General features: G+C 38.9%; 1 protein-coding gene across 9 annotated transcripts in view; it reads right to left on the bottom strand.

Annotated features, from left to right (window-relative positions):
* The window catches only part of RNF38 (ring finger protein 38), a 118,317-nt gene that overhangs the window by 33,173 nt on the left and 64,096 nt on the right, over positions 1-21,048 (bottom strand). For 4 of the 9 annotated variants that reach the window (XR_009153974.1, XM_058174088.1, XM_058174087.1 and 1 more), the window contains exon 2: positions 14,822-14,892. Coding sequence is in view for 1 of the 9 variants with exons in the window: in XM_058174087.1 (XP_058030070.1) it covers positions 14,822-14,892 (71 nt within the window). In the remaining 8 variants the exon portion in view is untranslated. The other 5 variants (XM_058174089.1, XM_058174091.1, XM_058174090.1 and 2 more) reach the window with 3 other exon arrangements.

The following is a 21,048-nucleotide window of genomic DNA, read 5'->3' as shown; positions in this document are numbered from 1 at the left end:
ACTGTAGTGATTTAATCCCCCAATATCACGTATGGGTCACTGTAACTGTTTCTTTGTACAGTATTCAATAGCAACTGTGTGGGATGGAAAGAGAATGACCTGGAACCACCAAAGTATTACATCAATTTCTGCAAACATATTCTTTCAGAACAGGCGGGCAACAATGGTAAGATGAAACATAAGATCACATACAGCAAACTCTGAAACATTAGAACGTGTGATTCAATGAACTATCCCAAACCAACTTTTTCAAACAAAGTCGCTGTGGTGTTTCCTGTCCCCTTTGTACGTGCTATTTTTAGCAACGCCAATAGCTACAAGCAATTTATAGTAAACAAATGTTGGGGGGGGGGAGAGAAGGTGGTACGATGACCGATCTTTCAAGATCATGTTATGGTTTTCCTTAACACCCTCCCCACTTCCCTCATTTCAGGTTACACAGATTTTAGGAGCTTGCTTTTTCTTTCTCTCTCCAACCCCCACCCCCCACATCTGATATATTCACACCAAGCTATAAGAAAACACAGCAACCCCCCCTCTCCTAAGAAAGAGGGGGGGAAAAAAAACCAAGGGATGCTGAGGGTGGGTGGGAGACACAAAGGGCAGACCTCCCCGTACATTCCTACAACCATTCAAAAGGTGTGTGTGGAGGGGGGAGTGTGAATGCATTCCCACACCGCCTCCACAGCCCCTTCTGTGTTCATCCCCCCCCCTCTTTTTTTAACAGATTCAGTAGCGGTCGTGTGCAGCCTGCATTTATTTCATTACTGCTTCCCTCACGAAACGGTCGTTAAATGTTAGCACCCCAACATCCCACAGGAAGAGAAAGCTTCGCTCAGGGTGGTTGCAAGGAGCTCCTCCTAGACGAGACAACCTCCTCCCACCCGCCGCCTTTCCTGTCAGGTCTGGAGGCAGTTTGTTATCCGCGGGAAATGGAAGAGGGGCGGGAGGGGGAGAGGCGCGAGAAACCAAACCCGGGTCTTCCCCCTCCCCATCCAGGCGCCGGTACCTTACGGGAGCTGCGAGGGGTCTCCTTGTGTTCGGGGGCGGCGGCGGCCACCGCTTGCACCAGTAGGCCCAGCTCTGCCACACCACCCCCTGCAATGGCTTCCCGGATAATCAGTGCGACTCCATCCGCCCATCACAAGAAAGAACCCGACCGCGCCGCCTCCCTCAATGAGCGCCCGACCGCGTCGCTACCAACGTCCTCAGAACCTTTCCCCTGCCCGGTTGCCGCCAACGTCCAGAACCCACCACCTCCGCCGCTCTCCATGATGCTCTGGTCCCGCCCCCCTGCCTAAGGAAGCCTTCCACCTACCCACTCAGCCAGCAGAGGAACAGTGACGTCATGCCTATTGACTTCCTTGCTTACCAATCGCCGTTGCCAAGCCAAGCCTCGATCGCCTGCGAGCCCTCCGGCTCCGCCTCCTCTCCGCCCCCCTCCCCCTCCCCCAGCCAAGCAACCAGAGGAGCCCTTCCTTTGTTTTAGCTCAGTTACGCGGAGCCCACCAGAGGATGTCTTCTTTACGTCAACACAGTGACGTAGACCTAACAGCCTGCACGCGGCTGGAGGGCTGTTGCTTTAGGAAAGACTCTCTCTGGCGGCGGCCGTGCACGTGACTACCGAGTGGCCCCTCCCTCCGACGCCTTTCTCCTTTAAGAAGGCGGAGTCGAATCTAGGAGTTTCGATTTGTGGCGACGCTTCTTTCATTTACCCCGGTCCCAAATGCTGACTGGTGGAGGTGCCTGGCTTTTGGGTCGAAGGTATAAAAAAGCTGGGCTCCTTTTGAAGAGCCTCTGCCTGCGGTCCCTCTTGGAGCTGAAGGGAGGGGATGTTGCTTGAGTGGTTGGAATTACAACAACAACGACAACGAAATTCAGAATATGGGCACCTCTGTTAAAACACCTCCAACCATCCTATCAAGCAAGCCACAGATCAGGGCAACCAAATATGGGAGGAAGGGGCTTGGGAGACAACAAGGCATCTGAAACCTGCTTCACCCCCTTAGCACACAATCACTTTCTAAATCCCATCCTAAACTGGGATGGGGAAAAAAAAAGACGAGGTGAAAGATGAATTTCAAGTCACTCAAAGGTGAGAAGGCAGAAGCAGATAGCAAATTCCTTTACCTAAGTCACTCCCCCTCTCTTCCAAATCTGTCTGTCTGTCCACATGCTACAGCAGAATAATTTTTGACAGCTTTAATGCAAAAAATGAGTTAGGGGATTATTTCAAATCCCCTAATTCATCTTTTGCATTAAGAAGACCCGGATAGTTGAGCCTGACTTCTAAAATAAGAAATAAGAGGGACCGACTCATGCTGTCAGTTCAAGAATTCTTTCTCAGGACTCTAAGAGAGTGATAACTCACCTGCAATACAGATAGTCCTCGACTTACATCCACAATTGAACCCAAATGCTAAGTGAAGCATTTGTTAAATGCATTTTGCCCTATTTTACTCTTTCTTGCCACAGTTAAATGAATCAATGCAATTATTAAGTTAGTAACAAGCTTGTTCAGTGAATCTGGCTTCCTCATTGAATGCTTGTTGCAAAAGGTGATCACATGATCCATCAGACACTGCAGCTATCATAAATGTAAATCAGTTGCCAAGCTGATGGGAATGCTGCAATGGTCGTAAATGTGAAAAATAGTCAAGTCACTTTTTTCAATGTCATAATTTTGAATGGTCACTAAATGAACTGTTGTATGTAGAGGACTGCCTGTACTTTTGTATCTTCACCTAATCCCACTGAATCCTAAGGGATTTGGTCAAATCAGTGCTTTTAAATTTTTTTTTAACAGCAGTTACTCATTTAACAAGTGTTTCTCTTAAAAATAAACAGCACTGCTTGAATTTTATGACATCATGTTCATTCTAATAGAACCAAGCTATCTCAGCAGTATATCAATGCACATCTGATTAAAGTTAAAAACATAGATTACAGTTAGAAACTGACCGATTTAATATTTGTGAACAAAATGACCAGTAAATCTGTATAGCTAGCTAGTGTAGCAATCTCATTTCCCGTTTCCTTCTGCTCTATATGGGGAAAGAGGTTGATACAATTTATAAGTATAAGCTTGAGAAACAATTCATGAAAAATGATATTGAATTTTCATTCAAATGATATTGAATGCCTCAAGCAGAACTGATAACAAAAATAATTATGTCAAAGTTAACAAAAAAAATGGGGGGGGGAAGAGTAAAAGTAAGTATTCCAATCCTTTTTCACCACTTTCCATGCAATCACTTTGTATAATCAAAGCTTAATTGCCAAAACCTCAAATGTTAGGCATGGATCTTCTACACCAGGGCTATCAAACCCCTGACCCATGGGCCAGGATGCATCACACACTGGCCACGCCCACACCAGGTTTAGTGAAGGGGGGGAAAGTCCTGATACGTCACGTGACGCCGCTGTGACAATGTGAGTTTGACACCCCTGTTCTACACCAAGTATTTAGAAATGAAAACACTTCAAGAGTGATGATGGCTGAGTTTCCACAACATGATAGACCATAGTGTTATTGGCTAATCTGAAATTTAGTGTGTTATGTAGCTCATAGAGTAGGGTTAACTTATGGTTCAGTGAATCATGTCTATGGTAACCATGGCTTAGCCAGTTGTGTGAATATATAGGTGACATGCTAATTTAAATGTATTCTATAAAACTGTAACAACTGCTGCTCTCAATGACAGGGCATCCTATAAGTTGCTTTAAGTGAATGATCATTGTATAGTTAATTTAGGGCTATATGATTATTAATAGTCCCTTCCATTCCAGAATTATCCTTTTGTCTTTGGCAATTGACTGGCATAGAATTTTAGACATTTTTATTCGGTTTTTAATTTTTAGTGGGTTTTACTGTTTTAAATATATTTTAATCTGGGCCAAATTTAATAAGTTTTTTAAATATTATTTTATCTTGTATTTATTTATTGTTGTTCTGCTTTATCTGGCTGTAAACCGCCCTGAGTCCTTCGGGAGAAGGGCGGTATAAAAATCTAATTTAATTAATTAATTAATTAATATCCAAAAAATGATAGAGCTAGCTAGAAAATATATCATTACAGCTTTGCACTTTTCAAGTCTGGCTTCAAATTAATGTAAAGCTAGGAATATGTGGGGGGGGCTGCTTTTTGTTGGTGTTTGGGTTTTATGTTTTATATAAAAAATTTAATTCAAGTAGAGAGTACTAGGTATGGTGGGGAAATACACCACACATGAGGAGCAGGATGCAGGGCTGCCCTAGCAATCTCTCTTCAGGAGAGTCCTGCCCTTGAGGAGAAAAAAAATGATAGCAATGTATAAGAATGTTGGAGCAGAATATGGAAGGACTGGTGGGAAAGGGTAAAACTCCCTTAAGGAAGCTATTTAGATTTTGTTAGATTCAGTTATATTCATTAACAGCCTAATACAGTAAGTATATGGACTGTAGAATTTAAAAAAAAGGATAATTAGTAGCAAGAAAGAATCAGTACAAGTAGATTTTAAGATCACTACTTAAGCTGATCCATACCAGTGATAAAATCCAATTTTTTTTATTACCGGTTCTGTAGGCGTGGCTTGGTGGGCATGGTGTGGTGTGGCTTGGTGAGTGTGGCAGGGGAAGGATACTACAAAATCCCCATTCCCTCCCCACTCCTGGGGGAAGGATATTGCAAAATCTCCACTCCCACCCCACTCTTGGGCCAGCCAGAGGTATTTGCCAGTTCTCTGAACTACTCAAAATTTCCGCTGCCGGTTCTCCGAACTGCTCAAAATTTTCGCTACCAGTTCTCCAGAACCTGTCAGAACCTGCTGGATTTCACCTCTGATCCATACATTTGGGGTACTGTTTAGCATGAATGAATGAATGAATGAACGAATGAATGAATGAATGAATGAATGAATGAAAAGCTGTCATATTATGTTCATCAAAAAATCTGAAATCTTTTTATTGCCTGTGGAGCACTGCTGTAATTTTAAATCATGGGTAAGATTTCTACAGGAACAAGATAATATAAAATGGCAATACTGCAAGGGAGCTGAAAATAAAAAGATCAGTCTGGCTGCAGGTTCCTGTCACTTCATCTTATAACAGTGACAGTTTAGATAACTAGTACATATCAAAGACAGCATTCAAACATTGCAAGTATCAGATACATCCAATAAGTCACTTATTTTATCTAAATTATCTTAAGGATCATCTAATACATCGTGCACATGAGCACTTTATGTATGTGCATAAATGTTTTTCTCCCTACTTCATTTGAAGAAGTAGGCTGTCAGAAAAAAATATTTCTACAGAACTAGCAGTTGGTACATAAAGTAATCCAAGAGTGGATTAGCAGTTATTTTAAGGCTAAAACCCAGGGTATTTTATGTAACTAACCGTTGAAGCATACAACATAAAAAAAAAAGTCTCCTAGCAAAGCGAATCTTCCAACAGCACTAAACAGCACTTTGTATCTAGTATACAAAGTATATCTATCCAGTATTACCTCACAGTACAAGCCAAAAATACCAGGGTAGCAGCCTGTTTTATGTATGCAGTTGTAACAGAACATACTATTATCTAGTGCTGCTGCCAGTCACCATAGGAACCAGAAGCAGCTATATTAATTCAGGTAGAAACAAGTAGTAATGGTTAGAATAAGCTGGGTAAAGACTAGAAGCTGGTTTTAGAGTAATCACTGCTGGAGTTTGGCAGTATTTAAAAAAACAATAACTTCCCCACAACTGAACCCCAACCCGACACACTTACGTACAACTACGTATGGAATATTTTTATCCCTTTTTATTCAATCAATTTATTCAGAAACAATCATTCAGCAAGTTTAATATTATTACATGTTCTTTCAAATACTGAATTTTTAACTGCTAAGAGTGCACGTTTGTGCAAAGATGTGCATAGAAATGGTATCTCCTAAGCAAATGCTTTCCTTGCAGGAAAAGTCCTTATCAGTGCTTTACCAACTAATGGCTGGCAAACTTAGATTCTTGCTCCATGAAATGGAAATTCTGGGGAAAAATATTTTATTGTACTTTTGTAATTACTATGATAAGCACCTAATTCACTGGGGGTTTTATTAGCAAAAGGGATAGTGCATCAGTGCTGGCTGGATTTAATCTCAGTTTGTTCTTCCTCATCCAGCCCATCATTAAGAAGGCAACACTTAAGGTACTGTTTTGCTGGGTGTATAACAAACAGCGATAGTATTGTATGCGATAGCATGGCTCCCGTATGTAGTGGTTTCATGAAGGTGCTAAACAGGATGGAACTGTGGGATACAGGAAGACAATGGCGTAAGTGCCAAACAGCAGACTACCAACATCACCTCATTGACATAACCTGACAAGTATCTGATAAACAGTAAAACCAAGGCAAAATATAAGTAGACCTGCTTTAATGAATACTCATTCAGAGTATTCAGAGTCGAAACTACAAAGGCATTGAACAAGGAGTACTTTCAATGGGTCCCCCATAGCTGTGGCCATCAGTCGGCACAGTCATGTGACATCATGCCATATGACTGCATCACTTAGCAGTACAATTCCATATTGATAAATGATAACTACCCATAGCAAAGGTGTCAAAATCGCGCCGTCACATTGTCGTCATGTGACATATTGTGACTTTCCCCCCTTCGCATGTGACATATTGTGACTTTCCCCCCTTCGCTAAACTGGGCACGGGCATGGCCAGCACATGACACATCCGGCCCATGAGTTTGACACCCCTGACCTATAGGCCCCAATCCTACCACATAGTCTAAAATAGAATGATATATGAGATTAGTGTTATCAAAAGCTGTCGAGATTCAGGGGAAAGAACCAGGGAACCTATTTTCCAGCTTCCAGTATAGATTATCCACCAAGGTAGCCAAAGCAGTTTCATTACCATACCCCGTACAAAAGCCCACGTAGCTCCCATGTAACACCACTCCTGCGCAGACTGCACTGGCTGCCTGTGGTCTTTCGGGTGCACTTCAAGGTTCTGGTTACTACCTTTAAAGTGCTCCATGGCTTAGGGCCTGGGTACTTACGGGACCGCCTACTGTTACCCCATGCCTCCCACCGACCCGTACGCTCACACAGAGAGGGACTTCTCAGGGTGCCGTCCGCCAAACAATGTCGGCTGGCGGCCCACAGGGGAAGATCCTTCTCTGTGGGAGCTCCTACCCTCTGGAACGAACTTCCCCCTGGTTTACGCCAAATATCTGATCTTCGGACCTTCCGCCGCGAACTGAAAACACATTTATTTATTCGCGCGGGGCTGGCTTAAATTTTGTTGGTTTTTAAATTTATATTATGAATTTTTAATGGGTTTTTAGAATTTTAAACGTTTTTAAAGTTTTAGGCCAATTGTGTAATAAATTTTTTAACTCTTGTTTTAATTGTATATTGAATTGTTTGTTTTTATTTTGGCTGTACACCGCCCTGAGTCCTTCGGGAGAAGGGCGGTATAGAAATCCAATAAATAATAATAATAATAATAATAATAATAATAATAATAATAATAATAATAATAATAATAATAATAATAATAATTGAAATTGGCCCAAGTAATCAGTGTCATTCATATGTATTTGCTGTAAATATACCACCTTTTCTATAAATACTTGAGATTGGCCTATAAACATGCAGCTGTCTAGATCAAAGGAGTTTCTTTAATAGATGTAACATGGGCTACCCATTAGGATCCCTGATCACCTGCTATAACCAGGAGTTAATTTTGTATTGGTTAATTTAAGCATTTAATACTGAAAAGGATTGAGTATGCATGTGGTAGTTCAAGTTATCCACATTCTTTTACTCTACAAACTGACAAGCATCCTAAATAATAACTGCTGAGGTTACATCCTATTTGATTTGCCCCAGCAATACTAAAATCAAAATTGGTCTACAGTGACCCATTAACAGGGATGTGACTTACTCACAGCATAACATTTATCAGTTTAGTTCTCCCTTCCAATGTCTAGGTGAGCAAAATGGAATACAGTATGGAAAAAGCTTGTTCTATGCTGATGTAACAGGAACCTTCTTCATTTTTTCTGCTGCTAAAAAGTAGTATTTCAAACTGATCTCCACTATAGGGTAGGGTTTCCATGCCTAAGCAGAGGGTTGGACTAGAAGACCTCCAAGGTCCCTTCCAACTCTTGTTATTTTGTTTTCTGTTTATGCCTGATCTATGTCAAGAGTTCTTCCATTTGTACACCAACTATCATCCCATCTGCTTCATGTTTTCAACACCTGCTCTACATGTATAACATTAATTAGCCTTGTAAAATATTTTAATTAATTTTTAAAAGAAAATACAAAGTAAAATAAGAAAAGGAAAAGAAAAAGAGAAATCAAAGAGAAGCTAAAAGCACAAGAAAGGGAAAACAGTTAAAAAAAAACCAAAAAGATACAAAGAAGTGGCTTCCAATTTTCCTTTACAACAGTTATAAGTTTACCTCTTACTGTATGATTACAACTAACCTCTCTTCTTTCTAAAATCTATTCCATCTAATTATCAAAATCATAAATCACAAGTTCATTTTTTTCTGTTTCATACAAAAAATCTATAAGAGCTTCCAATCAGCAATAAGTGTGGAAATTTTCTTTTCTCTGCTCAAAGAAGTCAATTTCGCCATTCAATTAAGTTCCATCATTTTTATCAACTATTCTTCCATTGTAAATATTGTGGAGTCTTTCCATCTTTTGGTATATAATAATCTCGCTGCAGTGATCATGTACAATAATAAAATTCCAAGATTTTTTTCCCAACTGTTTTTCCATCAATCCAAAAAGAAAAATCCTCTAGTTTCAATTATATATTAATTTTTAAAATCCTCTGAATCAGCATATGCAATTAAATACAGAATTTTCTGCAAAAATATTTTCTATCTCTTGTTATCTCAGGAAAATATTACTAACAAGCATTTTGCAATTTTAATTTCTCAAAAATTAAAAAAAATCTTGTCTCTTTGATACAGATATGTCATTTAATTAGGAGAAAATACATATGACAGTTTTTCATTTACAAGACCCAAGTTACTTTATGAGGCAGGAACCATTAAATTTGACACTGAATTGAAATGTCAAAACACTTAAGGAAAGTGAAAATATACAATGCTGAAAACTAGTTGTTCAGAGAAATAAGCTAATTTTTTTCAAGGTCTTTGTTGTAAATGCTCAGCTAGTTTATTCTCTCTTTGTAAAATGAGGAGGAACATTTAAATAAAATTCCCCTTTTTAAATACAAAAAACATTTGTGTTTCTTGTTTATCTTATTTGTAATTATAAAATCATATCCCAGAAGCATACAGGGAATAAATCTTTCACGTGCTTAAAAATAAGGTTGCAAAATAAAGTTTTTTCATGTTCACATAATCAAACTGATGATGATAATGATCTGAAAATCTTTAGACGTGTATACTCCTTCCTGGGCAAGTCCAAGATTCAGGAATGATGGAAGCAAGACCCCAAACTTCCATAAAACCTGAGGTTGAGAAAGTATACCCTAGAGTAGGGGTCTCCAACCTTGGCAACTTTAAGACTTGTGGACTTCAACTCCCAGAGTTCCTCAGCAAGCACAGCTGGCTGAGGAACTCTGGGAGTTGAAGTCAACAAGTCTTAAAGTTGCCAAGGTTGGAGACCCCTGCCCTAGAGAGTATTTTTGGGCAGGAAGGTGCCTTTAAGTCAGTGTAGACACCTGGCAACTGCCTGGCCAAGTCCCTGCTGTGTCCTTGGCAAGATTTTGGAAGTAGTTTTCCATTGTTTCCTTCCTAGGGCTAACAGAGAGATTGGCCCAAGGTCACCCAGCTACCTTTGTGCCTAATATAGGACTAAAACACACAGTCTTTTGGTTTCTGCCAGGGTGTTTTAATTTCTACACCTGGAGCATTGCTCAGGGACAACATGATTGTTCTTTAATTTTGTTGAATCGTATTGAACTGTTGAAAAACCTTAATCACTTAAATTTGAATTTCAAAATAAGAAATTCTCCCAAACGCTTCTTACATTGGTATTAAAATAATAACCTTTGGTGTCATACATCTGAATGTTTTGAGAGAACGGGTGCTTATGGAATCTTATCAAACACACTTTCGGCACAAACTAAATATTAATAATTGTTTAATAAATTCTCTTTCAGTTTCATGAGAAACAAAAATATCAGCAACTGAAAAATAAAAGCAAGACGGAGAGAAAAAAGTATAATTCAGAATATATGAGGGCCCTCTATAATCCTAGCTTACTATCCAGATGGATGTAGACACTTCACATGTAACACAACATGAAAAGAGCCAGTTATTCTGTCTTTCATACGTAATTAAGAACACAATCACATATACCTAGAGCATGCCTCGCTACCTCCAAAGTTCACAAAGTCAATTAACTGAAATAGAAAGATTAAAATGTTTTTATTTATCATTCTTTTTGCAGGTTTTACAGAGTATTATATTCTTGGATTTGTAAGAAATTATTTTCCCAATGATATAAAAATCTATTCAAAACTAGGTCATCAAGGTTTGCCACCCTTGTTAATTTCTCATTCTGCAGTCTTATCACAGTTACTTGTTCTTCTATACTTAGGTGTGAGAAATTTATGCAGCACACACATGAACATTCAAAAAGAGCACAGTGTAATTAGAATTAATGGGGAAAAGTTTTCTTGTATTTTCTTACAGAAAAAGTAAAGTAATGCATGTCAGCATATTTTTAAGAAAGTATAAACTGTTACTTTTATTCATATGTCAGGATAATATAGAAAATAGTAGCAATAAAGGAGGGGTCCCCAACCCCCTGATCTGTTGACCGGCACTGGTCCGCAGCATCTCAGAAACCGGTCCGCATAAACAAACAAAGCCCCATCCACGGGATGCAGGCAGCACACTAAACCATGCCTCCTCCAGTCTGTGAAAAAAAACTTTCTCCATGGAACTGGTCCCTGGTGCCCAAAAGATTGGGGGCCGCTGCAATAAAAGAATAATTTTTAACTATTCAACAATAAAAATCTTTAATTAATACCAGCACAGAAATACTTTATAAAACTCTCAATTGTCTGGTAGTATTTTAGCCCTGAAGCAATATCTATCCTACAATTGCTTGGGTTAACAAGCATGTTAGCCTGTCACCTAACATGAGAGAATATAAGGACTATCTCTATTTCTTCGTGGAAGAAAGGTTGTTACTACTAAGAAGACCCTCTCTTCAATCACTGCATGGTGAACAAAAACTACAGATGAAGTCAGAGAACAGATAATAACATTAAATTTGTTTAATGTTTTCCCCAAAATAAGACATTCCCTGATAATAAGACCAATGGGATTTTTGAGTGCATGGCAATAAGGCCAAGTGCTTATTTCAAGATTCAAAAAAATATAAGACAGGGTCTTATTTTCGGGGAAACACGATACAGCAACTGATCTTTCAGGAGTGCTTTCCAACCATTTTTTAAAAACCTTTAAAAAAAAGTGGGTTGGTCTTTTGGCACCACTCTTTTACAGAAAACAAGCAATACATTTACTGTTCAACCTTTCTCTATTAGTGCTGCTAACAGCAGTTGTAGCAATGTGCTAAGTGGAAATTTGATAGGCACATGCCAATGCTTGCTCTGGTTCTTCTTTTCCTCTTCTGTGGCTAGCTAAGACATTCACAGCCACTTATAAATCCTAGGAAAGCAGCATGGGAATAGAGTATCCAAAAGACATCCCTTGAAGTTTCAGGGGGATTCCAATATTCTTAGACTCAATTAACATTTATCTATTTGGGTCTATGAGAGCTATTCTGATATAATGGTTACAGAATTGGGCTATAAAGCCAAGAGACTGAATTCTAGTCCTGCTTAGGCACAAAACCAGCTGGGTACCATTGGGCCTGTCACTTTCCCTCAGCCCTAGGAAGGAGGCAATGGTAAACCACTTCTGGCAAACCTTGTTAAGAAAATCACTAGGACTTGTTCAAGTAGCCTCCAAGAATCGGAAACAATTGAATGGAAGGGAAAAAAATGGGTCTGCAAAAAACTGTCCTTCATCCACAATTTAGCAAAAAAAAAGTTATTCTATTTCTTCCTAATTGCTGGAGCCTTAAAACTGGAAAGGAAATAATTGCCATGTTACTTCCTTTGTGTATTTGCAAGAGGGGGGTAGAAACTGGCATTTATGGAGAGAAACACCCTAGCAGATCCTCGCTTTCAAAAAATATTTTCAAAAATTGGCTGTTTAAAGCATGAAAATGATTGTGTGGGTGACATCTCATGCATTTATATGTATAGGAAGGAGGGACAAATTTTCCTAAGAACATATCCACGCCCCTAATTTTCCCTGAGGGTATCTCCTGGCCATTGTTTAAGGACAAGTCCTTGTGATGTAGCCTTTCTCACATCTCCATCCTATAACACTAACTGAGTTCTGTTGTTTCTGACCCAATGTTGAAATAGTCCTTTCCAACTTTGGAAATAAACCTTGCTACATGCATGATTTATGTCAGAGCAAGGGCTAGAATTTGGCTATTTCCAACTGCTGAGAGCATATTCTCTTCTATCTAGCCACTATCACATTCTTCTCACGGCCTTTTGGTTTGTGTTGCTGGGCTAATATATCTCCAGGAGAAGAGCCATAGAACTCCAAAAACTAGAGAAAGCAGCTCAGGACCTCTTTAGAATGACCTGCCTCTCACAGATCTTGGCCTACCACTGTGTTAAAAAAAGTGATGCTGATTTAGTGATATCAAGACAATCAAGGCTAAAGCAGCATCCAGGATTACTAGAGAATATTGCAAACCAGAAAGTCTCTAAAGCCACCTGTCAGTTGAGGCCCTTGTTTCTACACAGCTCTCACATGCAACGGCCACAGCTCTAGCCATCTATCAAAAATCATCTCTCTCCAAACTCCAGATACTATGAGCAATAGCACTTGCATACCGCTGTATAGTGCTTTATTTAATTAATTAGTTTAATTAATCTTTAATTAGTTTACAGAGTCATCCTATCACCTTGAACAACCTGGGTCCTCATTTAACCGTCCTCGGAAGGATGGAAGGATGAGTCAACCTTGAGCTGGTCAGAATTGAACTCCTGGCAGTCGGCAGAATTAGCCTGCAATACTGCATTCTAACCACAGCGCCACCACTATAGGAAAACTTTCATGACTTCCTTAGTACTCCTTACGAGGAGCAATTAGTGGAACTTTATCCCACCAGGAGGAAATCCACCAATTGCTGCACTATGAAGAGATGAGAGAAAGTAAACCACCTTCTTCTGTCTTCCTGGGAGAGGCCAAAAATTAAAATGGAAGCTTCTTGTCCTGCAGATCCTAGACTAGCAAAACAGAACAAAATAACTCTGTAAACATCACCTCTCTTTCCTTTTCTAGTCACAATGAACAACAAGAGACATAACACATTTTCCCCTAGGATGGAACAGTAACAGAAGAGTATGCTTGTTCTTTCCTGTGAAGATAAGGAAGTCACAACAAATTTTCCTATAGTCTGAACAGCATGCGTTAAGTTAGCCTCTTTCCACATAGTCTAAAATAAATGCACTTTTATTCAGCATAAGGCACAGTGTTGATCTAACGGTCACCTATTTAGACCAATAATATATACATTATCTATAAGGCTGTATTATATGCCACTTATCACACCACATCTAATCATTTTTGTCATTGTTGAGTTGAGATAGCCAAAACTAAGTTTAAAGAATAGATGGAGAAATTGTTTCTCAAATGCTTGGTAGAGTACAACAGAAAGGAGATAAACAATACATTAGAATTGAAATTCTGCAGAAAGAAAATCCCTAATTTGTCCAATTTCTGTGAACAGTTCTGGCAATCTCCTTTAATTCTGCTAGTCGGATTAAGGAACCATATAGGTCAATGAAATTCCAGTCCCAACCACTGGGAAATATTTCAGCAATTGTAAGGGCTTCTGAGAACTCGATAGGTATTAAATACACACTTTTAAAAGCCCATTTTGCTTCTTCAAAATAAATGAAATACATGGCTTGCTATCACTCATCACTTTTGACATCACTACAGTACCAAACAAGTACTTCAGTGAAAATTTTGAAATGTTTTAACATGCACTGATCTTGCGGGGGTGGGGGGGGAGTGGAAATACAGGTAGTCCTCAATTTGTGACCACAACTGAGTCCAAAATTTCTGTTGCTAAGCGAGACATTTTAAAGTGAGTTTTGCCATATTTTACGAGCTTTCTTGCCACAGCTGTTAAGTGAAACGCTGCAGTTATTAAGTTAGTAACATGGTTCTTAAGTGGCTCTGGCTTCCCCATTGGTTATGCGTGTTAAAAAGTCGCAAAAGTTGATCACATGACCCCAGGACACAGTAATGGTCCTAAGTATGAACCAATTGTTAAGCGTCCAAATTTTGATCATGTGACAATGGAGATGCTGCAATCGTCATAAGTGTGAAAAATGGTTGTAAGTCACCTGTGTACAGGTCAAACCTTCTAGCCTTGCATAAATATCTTCAATAGTTTGAAATTGTAAATATCCAATCAATTATTGTTAAAAGCCTTCTGGGTCAACATTAAACCCATTGGACCTAGTACCACTGAAGAATTGTAAAAGAAATGGAGTTAAAATAACTTATCAGTACCTTATATTTTATATGTAAACTATATGTATATAGTAACACTATACTGCTCATGTGTAAATATAGTCCCAATATATAAACATGTACATGGTTTGTGCATCAATATAATTATTGAAACAAAGAAACTGCCTTAGCCAACGGTAAACATTTTAAGTTAAATATGGATAAATATTTATTTTTAAGAAACCTAGTGAAATGGGAACTTGCACTTAGTTGTCATTATTTTCAATTACCTTGTCACTGTCATCAGTACAGATGTGGTCTTGATGGATCAGCTGGCACTGGAAGGAAGCACCAATACCACCTGCGAAGAAAGTAAGCAGAAAATGTGCCTTGTGAGTTTCTTCAGTTGTTTTCACACTTACAACGGAAAATGAAATAACTGCCACTGTCAGTGCAGTCACTTAGCAACCCAAACTTAAATCCCCCATAGCTAAGCATTTCTGCCATTTCGTCTCCCTTAAATACATTATGGCATCTAAATATATGATGACTCTCTTATTTCCAATTGGTAATTCTCTAAGGATTCTGTGCTATATGCCTACTGTTTGAGGTTGTTTCAGGTTTGAGCTTTCCTAAATATCCTAATCTTAAGACATTTCTAAATTACATTATGTAAAATCATATACAACATACTTTTCACACAGGCATAACAGCTACTGGGTTAACAAAATGAAGCTGTTGATTTTTTTTTTCAATTGGTGATTTATTTGTAAATAATGGTTTATTCTGAGCTAAACTTGTGTGTTTAAAACATGATGGATAGTTTCTTAAAGTAATTGGCAATACAGTGTCACATAATTAAGTCCAAGCAAGGTGGCATTAAGATATATACTGAACACATTTATTAGCTAGTTGCTGAATTGCAGCTCCAGTCAGCAGAGTTGTCATTTCTAGAGTTATATAATTCAGCAACATCTGGAAGGCCACAATTTCACCATCCCTGTGCACTGACTGTTAAAGAACGGAATAATCTAATTATTTAATCAATCTGTTTACAATTCTCAATGTAAAATATAGGTTATAATAAGCTACTATGTTCATTGCACTGCCATAACTGTATCCCACCAGTATCAAATTTATCTTTTTTACGTATCTTGTGAACATGTACATATTTATATATTCATTATGGAACAATCAAACCCAAAAGTTCTGACAAAAAGTTTAATGAGTCAATTTCTGAATTGGATTGCTTGTTCAGAATTAGCACTCTAAATTTCTTGCTTACCAAGATGTTATTAAAATACAATTATTGCTTGAATTCATAGAGTGAATTCCACTGGCAGCACAAATTATGAATCCATGTTGTCTTCTCCAAATAGCAGTAGATTGAAACCAAGGCTGACAAAACTTTGCCTTAGTTTTTATGCATTTTTGCCATATTCAACCAAATTTAATTTCAAACAATCTGCGCAGTGCTCAGTGCTAAAAAAGACTCCTCCATCCTTTCTTCCTTCTCTGTATTTCAAGTCATATTTTTAGCTGATGAAGCTAAAATAACGTTTTGGAGAAATTTCCGCAGCATTGCTACTAGTTTTAATATGCCACAGGAATTCAGTTCCTTGTACTTCCTTCCCCACTTTAGTGCCTGCTCCTTTTTCTTCCTGATTAGCTTGACGTATAGAAACAGAGTGTTCTGTTATGAAGCCACTACTCTGCAGTCAGTCAAAACATGCTGAGGCCTACCCAATACTTGGCCTTTGCATGCTGCTAGTTCATGGATCAGAGCCAATTCACATCATTTGAAGCCTGAGTCATCCCTCTACTACACTCACTGGCTTTACCATAGTTACTGGAACAAAGTTCTTGTCATGGCTGTACGAAATATACTGGCTGGCACACAATAAGCTGTTTCAAGCAAACCAAAAGTGCAAAGAACTGGGATTTCTACTGTGTTTGTCTTCAAACAGGGCCTTCCATTAAGAGCCAAGTCAACTCTCCTTCAAGTATAGCTCGACTGCTGCTTATTGCATGTCACACCCAGGCAGTTTTCTTGGCAATCCCAATGGAAATACTGCCTTTTTGTGGAATTTTTTCTTTCTTTCTTTCTTTCCCAGCCTGACCAAACATCCAGGTATTCTCTGGAATTTCCCATCCAAATAATAAATGGGCCTTGTTCCATTTGGCTTGCAATTCAATGTAAGGGCAACCAGATCCTGATAAGCATTGAGGCTCTCTGCCATATCATTAAATTGTAATTTAAGAAACAGAAATCCAGATTAATGTGTATGGAGATGTCCAGTGTTCAATTTACTCTTTATACTACCTTGGAAGGATTACATTCCATATTTTACACATATTTTACACTTCAACTTAGAACCATTTGTTTAGCAACTGTTCAAATGACACTGAAAAAAGTGACTTATGACTGTTTATCATACTAACACTGGCGCATCCCCATGGTCACATGATCAAAATTCAGACGCTTGGCAAATTACTCATATTTATGACGGTAGCAGTGTCCCGATGTCATGTGATCCCTTTTTGCGACCTTCTGACAAGTAAAGTTAATGGGGAAGCCAGATTCATTTAATAACTGTATTACTAATTTAACAACTGCAATGATTCACTTAATGATGGCAAGGTCATAAAATGAGGAAAAATCCATTTAACAACTCTCTTGTTTAGCAATGGAAATTTTGGGCTCAATTATGGTTGTAAGTTGAGGACTATCGCTACATGTCAGCTATTTAAAATGGTTAATATGGTTCTTTGTCATGCAAGATGCTATTATGAGCTAGGCTGAGCTAGGCTGTATAGATAGGCCTCAAGTTACACACAACTGAGCCCAACACTTATCATATGTTGCTAAGTGAAACATTTGTTAAGTGGGTTTTGCCCCACTTTACAACCTTTCTTGCAACAGTTGTTAAGTGAATCAATTGCAGTTAAGTTAGTAACTAACACGATTGTTAAATTAATCTGGCTTCCCATTGTCTTTGCTTGTCAGAAAGTCACAAAAGGTGATCACATGCCCCCGGGCACTGAAACTGCCATAAATATGAATTTGAATTTTGATCATGTGATCATGGGGATACTGTATTGATTATAAGCATGAAAAATGGTCATCAGTCACTATTTTCAAAGCTGTTCTAACTCTGAACGGTCACTAAATTAACTGTTCTAAGTCAAGAACTACCTGCCATGCCATAATCTCTGATAGTTAAATCTTACAAAATGAGTTCTCTTTGGGTTCCCTACCACATTGAAATTATTTCATTAAACAAAGCTTCATGATTGAACAACTGCATTCCGTATGAAAGATATTTTCTGCCTTCATATTTTCAAAACTGCCTATGGGGGACTGATACTTCTGAACTGAGACTGCAAGTCATTGAAACTAAAGCAGGGATGTGTCAGGCCTGGAAACCATACTAGACTTTAGGGTTCCAGACGCTGCCACATTTTTCCCCTGAGGGGAAGAAGGGGGGCTGAGGGGTATGGTAACATTCTTCAAGCGGTCAAGGTCGGATGGTGTTCACATCTGCAGGAAGAGTGGCAAGAAGATATTCGAATGAACTGGGAGAACGTGGGACCATGTGACCATCAAAGGGGTCAGGGGGGTGGGACTCTTGGGGTTTGTATAACTGGGAAAAGAATCCGGAAATTCAGTTTTGGAATTTCACTCATCGTGTGCCAGTTTCCTCATGCTAGTAAAGAACTCTGAAAAACAATGGCTTCTGAGTTTTTTTATGCAGAAGAGGTTTTTCTGGAACCTTGACAGGATGTCAAACTGGATTTCTTTGAGGGCTGGATCAGCATTGTAGTTCTTTATAGGCTGGCGGGGGGGGGGCAGCAGGGAGGGCGGGATGGATGCCTCCTGCAGCATCCTGCTGACCAAAACAGGGCACGGATGTCCGCGCACTGCCCCCCTGCGCCTCGTTTTTACCCTCCATGACCTCCTGCAGCATTCTGACGGCTGTTTCCAGGTCTGTTTTCTGGCTGGCAGAATGCTGGAGGCGGCCATGGAGGGTGAAAATGAGGGGCAGGGTGAGGGGGGCGGCACACACAGCCCATTTTAGCTGCCAGAGGCACCCTGGGCCAGTCCTTTGATATTTCGAGGCCAGCCCCACGGGCCGGATTTGAGCACCTTGAGTTTGACACCCCTAATCTAAGGCATATTCTATGTTTCCTTCCTTTCCTGCATTCCTTGATTAGGTCAGCGAACACAGAACTTAGCACAGCCTTCCATCTGAGGCAACTATTCCATTTTTTTTTCTCCTTTATGCAAAGCTGTAACTTGCTCCAAAGCATCGATGCTTCAAGGGAACTAACAGAAGTCTGAATTGATCTCTTGAAAACAAGTTTTAAAACTAGGCCACTGACTGCATAAAATTAGCTTCAGGTAGGCCATGCCTATCTTCCACCAATCTGCAAGTATCTTTTGTTGACAACTTAAAATCTCTTATTTAGTAGACAGCAAGGAGTGTACACAATCAGTTCTTATATTTGGTTTCTTAGATCCTTATCTCAAATATTGGGTTCCAACAGTGTCTTGCCACAGTGAAAACTTTCCCTGCACACCAGAAATAAGGGAACTTTCATATCAATTAAATTAAATTAAACTACACCAGGAGTTCCCCATCCGGGTATATTTTAGATTTTCAGAGTACAGGTAGTCCTCGGCTTATGACCACAATTGAACCCAAAATTTATGTTGCTAAGTGAGAAATTTGTTAAGTGAGTTTTGCCCAATTTTACGATTTTTCTCGCCATATTTGTTAAGTGATTCACTGCAGTCCCTAAATTCGTAACATGGTTGTTAAGTGAATCTGGCTTCCCCATTGACTTTGCTTGTCAGAAGGTCACTAAAGGGGGTCACGTTATGGGACACTGCCACCGTAATAAATGTGAGTCAGTTGTCAAGCATCTGAATGTAAATCATGTGATCATGGGTGTGAAAAATGGTCTTAAGTCACTTTTTTCAGTGCCATTGTAACTTCGAACAGTCATTAAATGAACTGTTTTAAGTGGAGAACTACCTGTATTTTGCAAATTCTGTCCTTAATAGCTGCTGGGAAGCTTTCCCATTTCTAAATGGCTGCCATGAAGGCCAAAACTAGTTACAAAATATAGTTTACCACAATGCAAACCCATGTAACCACTATTTTCTGTAGGTCACTACATTTGCTCTTGCTTTATTTTCTGGGAAGATCGATCTACTCTCAGATAAAGTACTGGGAAGCAGCCATTAACAAAATACTACCTATTTGACATATGATTAGAAACAGCAGTTGGATTAATATGATTCACCAGTAATTGATAAATTAAATTTTATTTTTATTGTTCCCTGTGAAAGCATTCATTTCTATTACCACATATTCTAAAGCAAATTAATAGCCTGGGTGCGACAAGAGCAGAGATATTATGAGAACTGCAATGTGAGTTGACATCAGAAAAAATGCCTCTGGATATTGTATTTATATTTTTCTTAATGCAAAATTTACTGGGACAATGTGTAAATAGTCTTGTTCAATTTAATGCGGAACTTTTTCATGCTTTGCATTTGACTCGCAATAATTCTGCCAAAACTCCTGTGCAATAGAGGTAGTTCTCATTTAGCAATTGCCTCATTTAGAGACCATACAGTTTACATGATGATGAAAAAATAACTTTGTAACCAATCCTCACATTTATGACCTTTGCAGGTCTGTAAAGCAAAGAAAAGTTGAAGTAAGATCATAAACTTTATGATAAAAGTTGCTGTTTCACTTAGCAACTGCTTTGCTTAACAATCAAGTTGCCGGTCCCAATTTTGGTCACTCAAGGAGGATGATATGTACCTATGTACAATGTCAAAGTCAGTTGCTATGCCCAGATAAAACTAATCTTAAAGATGTTCACAAATAAAACTGACCAAATAATGTGTGCAATCAACTAGTATCTGTATATGCACACGTAGTAATAGTTTATTGACTGATAATCCTCTGACTTTATTAATAAAATAAAATAAATAAAATAAAATACACTACATAGTCTAATTCCAGAATAAAATAGATAAGAGGAGGAAATATAGCGATAAAATACATATGTGCTAATACATAACTGAATCTGCCTTACATGATACCCCAATTTGTTCAATGAATCAGGTTTCTTAAGATTACTGCCTTTGTTATAGTACACAGAACTGCTAAGTTTATATGTACATTTAAGCCCAGAAGGAAATATGATATACTGTGGTTCCGATTCCAGTGGGCTGTTCTTTTCAAAATGTATATGTGTATATATACCTGGCAGAAGCAACTTTCCAAAATAGCAGGTCCAGAAGATAGGTAGATAAGATACAATGTAAAGAATAAAGTTGGCAAGACAGGCATTAGCAGTTCCCAGTCTATAGAGAACCAAAACATCAGATGGGATGGCCTCTTAAGAGAATGGCCAAATATTCCACTGACTCAGATAGGCAGGAGGAAATAGCCTATGAGCTTTCTGCGAGTTCCAGAATAGAGATTATTGTCTG

This window comes from Ahaetulla prasina, chromosome 2 (genome assembly GCF_028640845.1).
Source record: "Ahaetulla prasina isolate Xishuangbanna chromosome 2, ASM2864084v1, whole genome shotgun sequence".
NCBI classification, from domain to species: Eukaryota; Metazoa; Chordata; class Lepidosauria; order Squamata; family Colubridae; genus Ahaetulla; species Ahaetulla prasina.
This window is presented reverse-complemented; position numbering and strand designations above follow the sequence as displayed.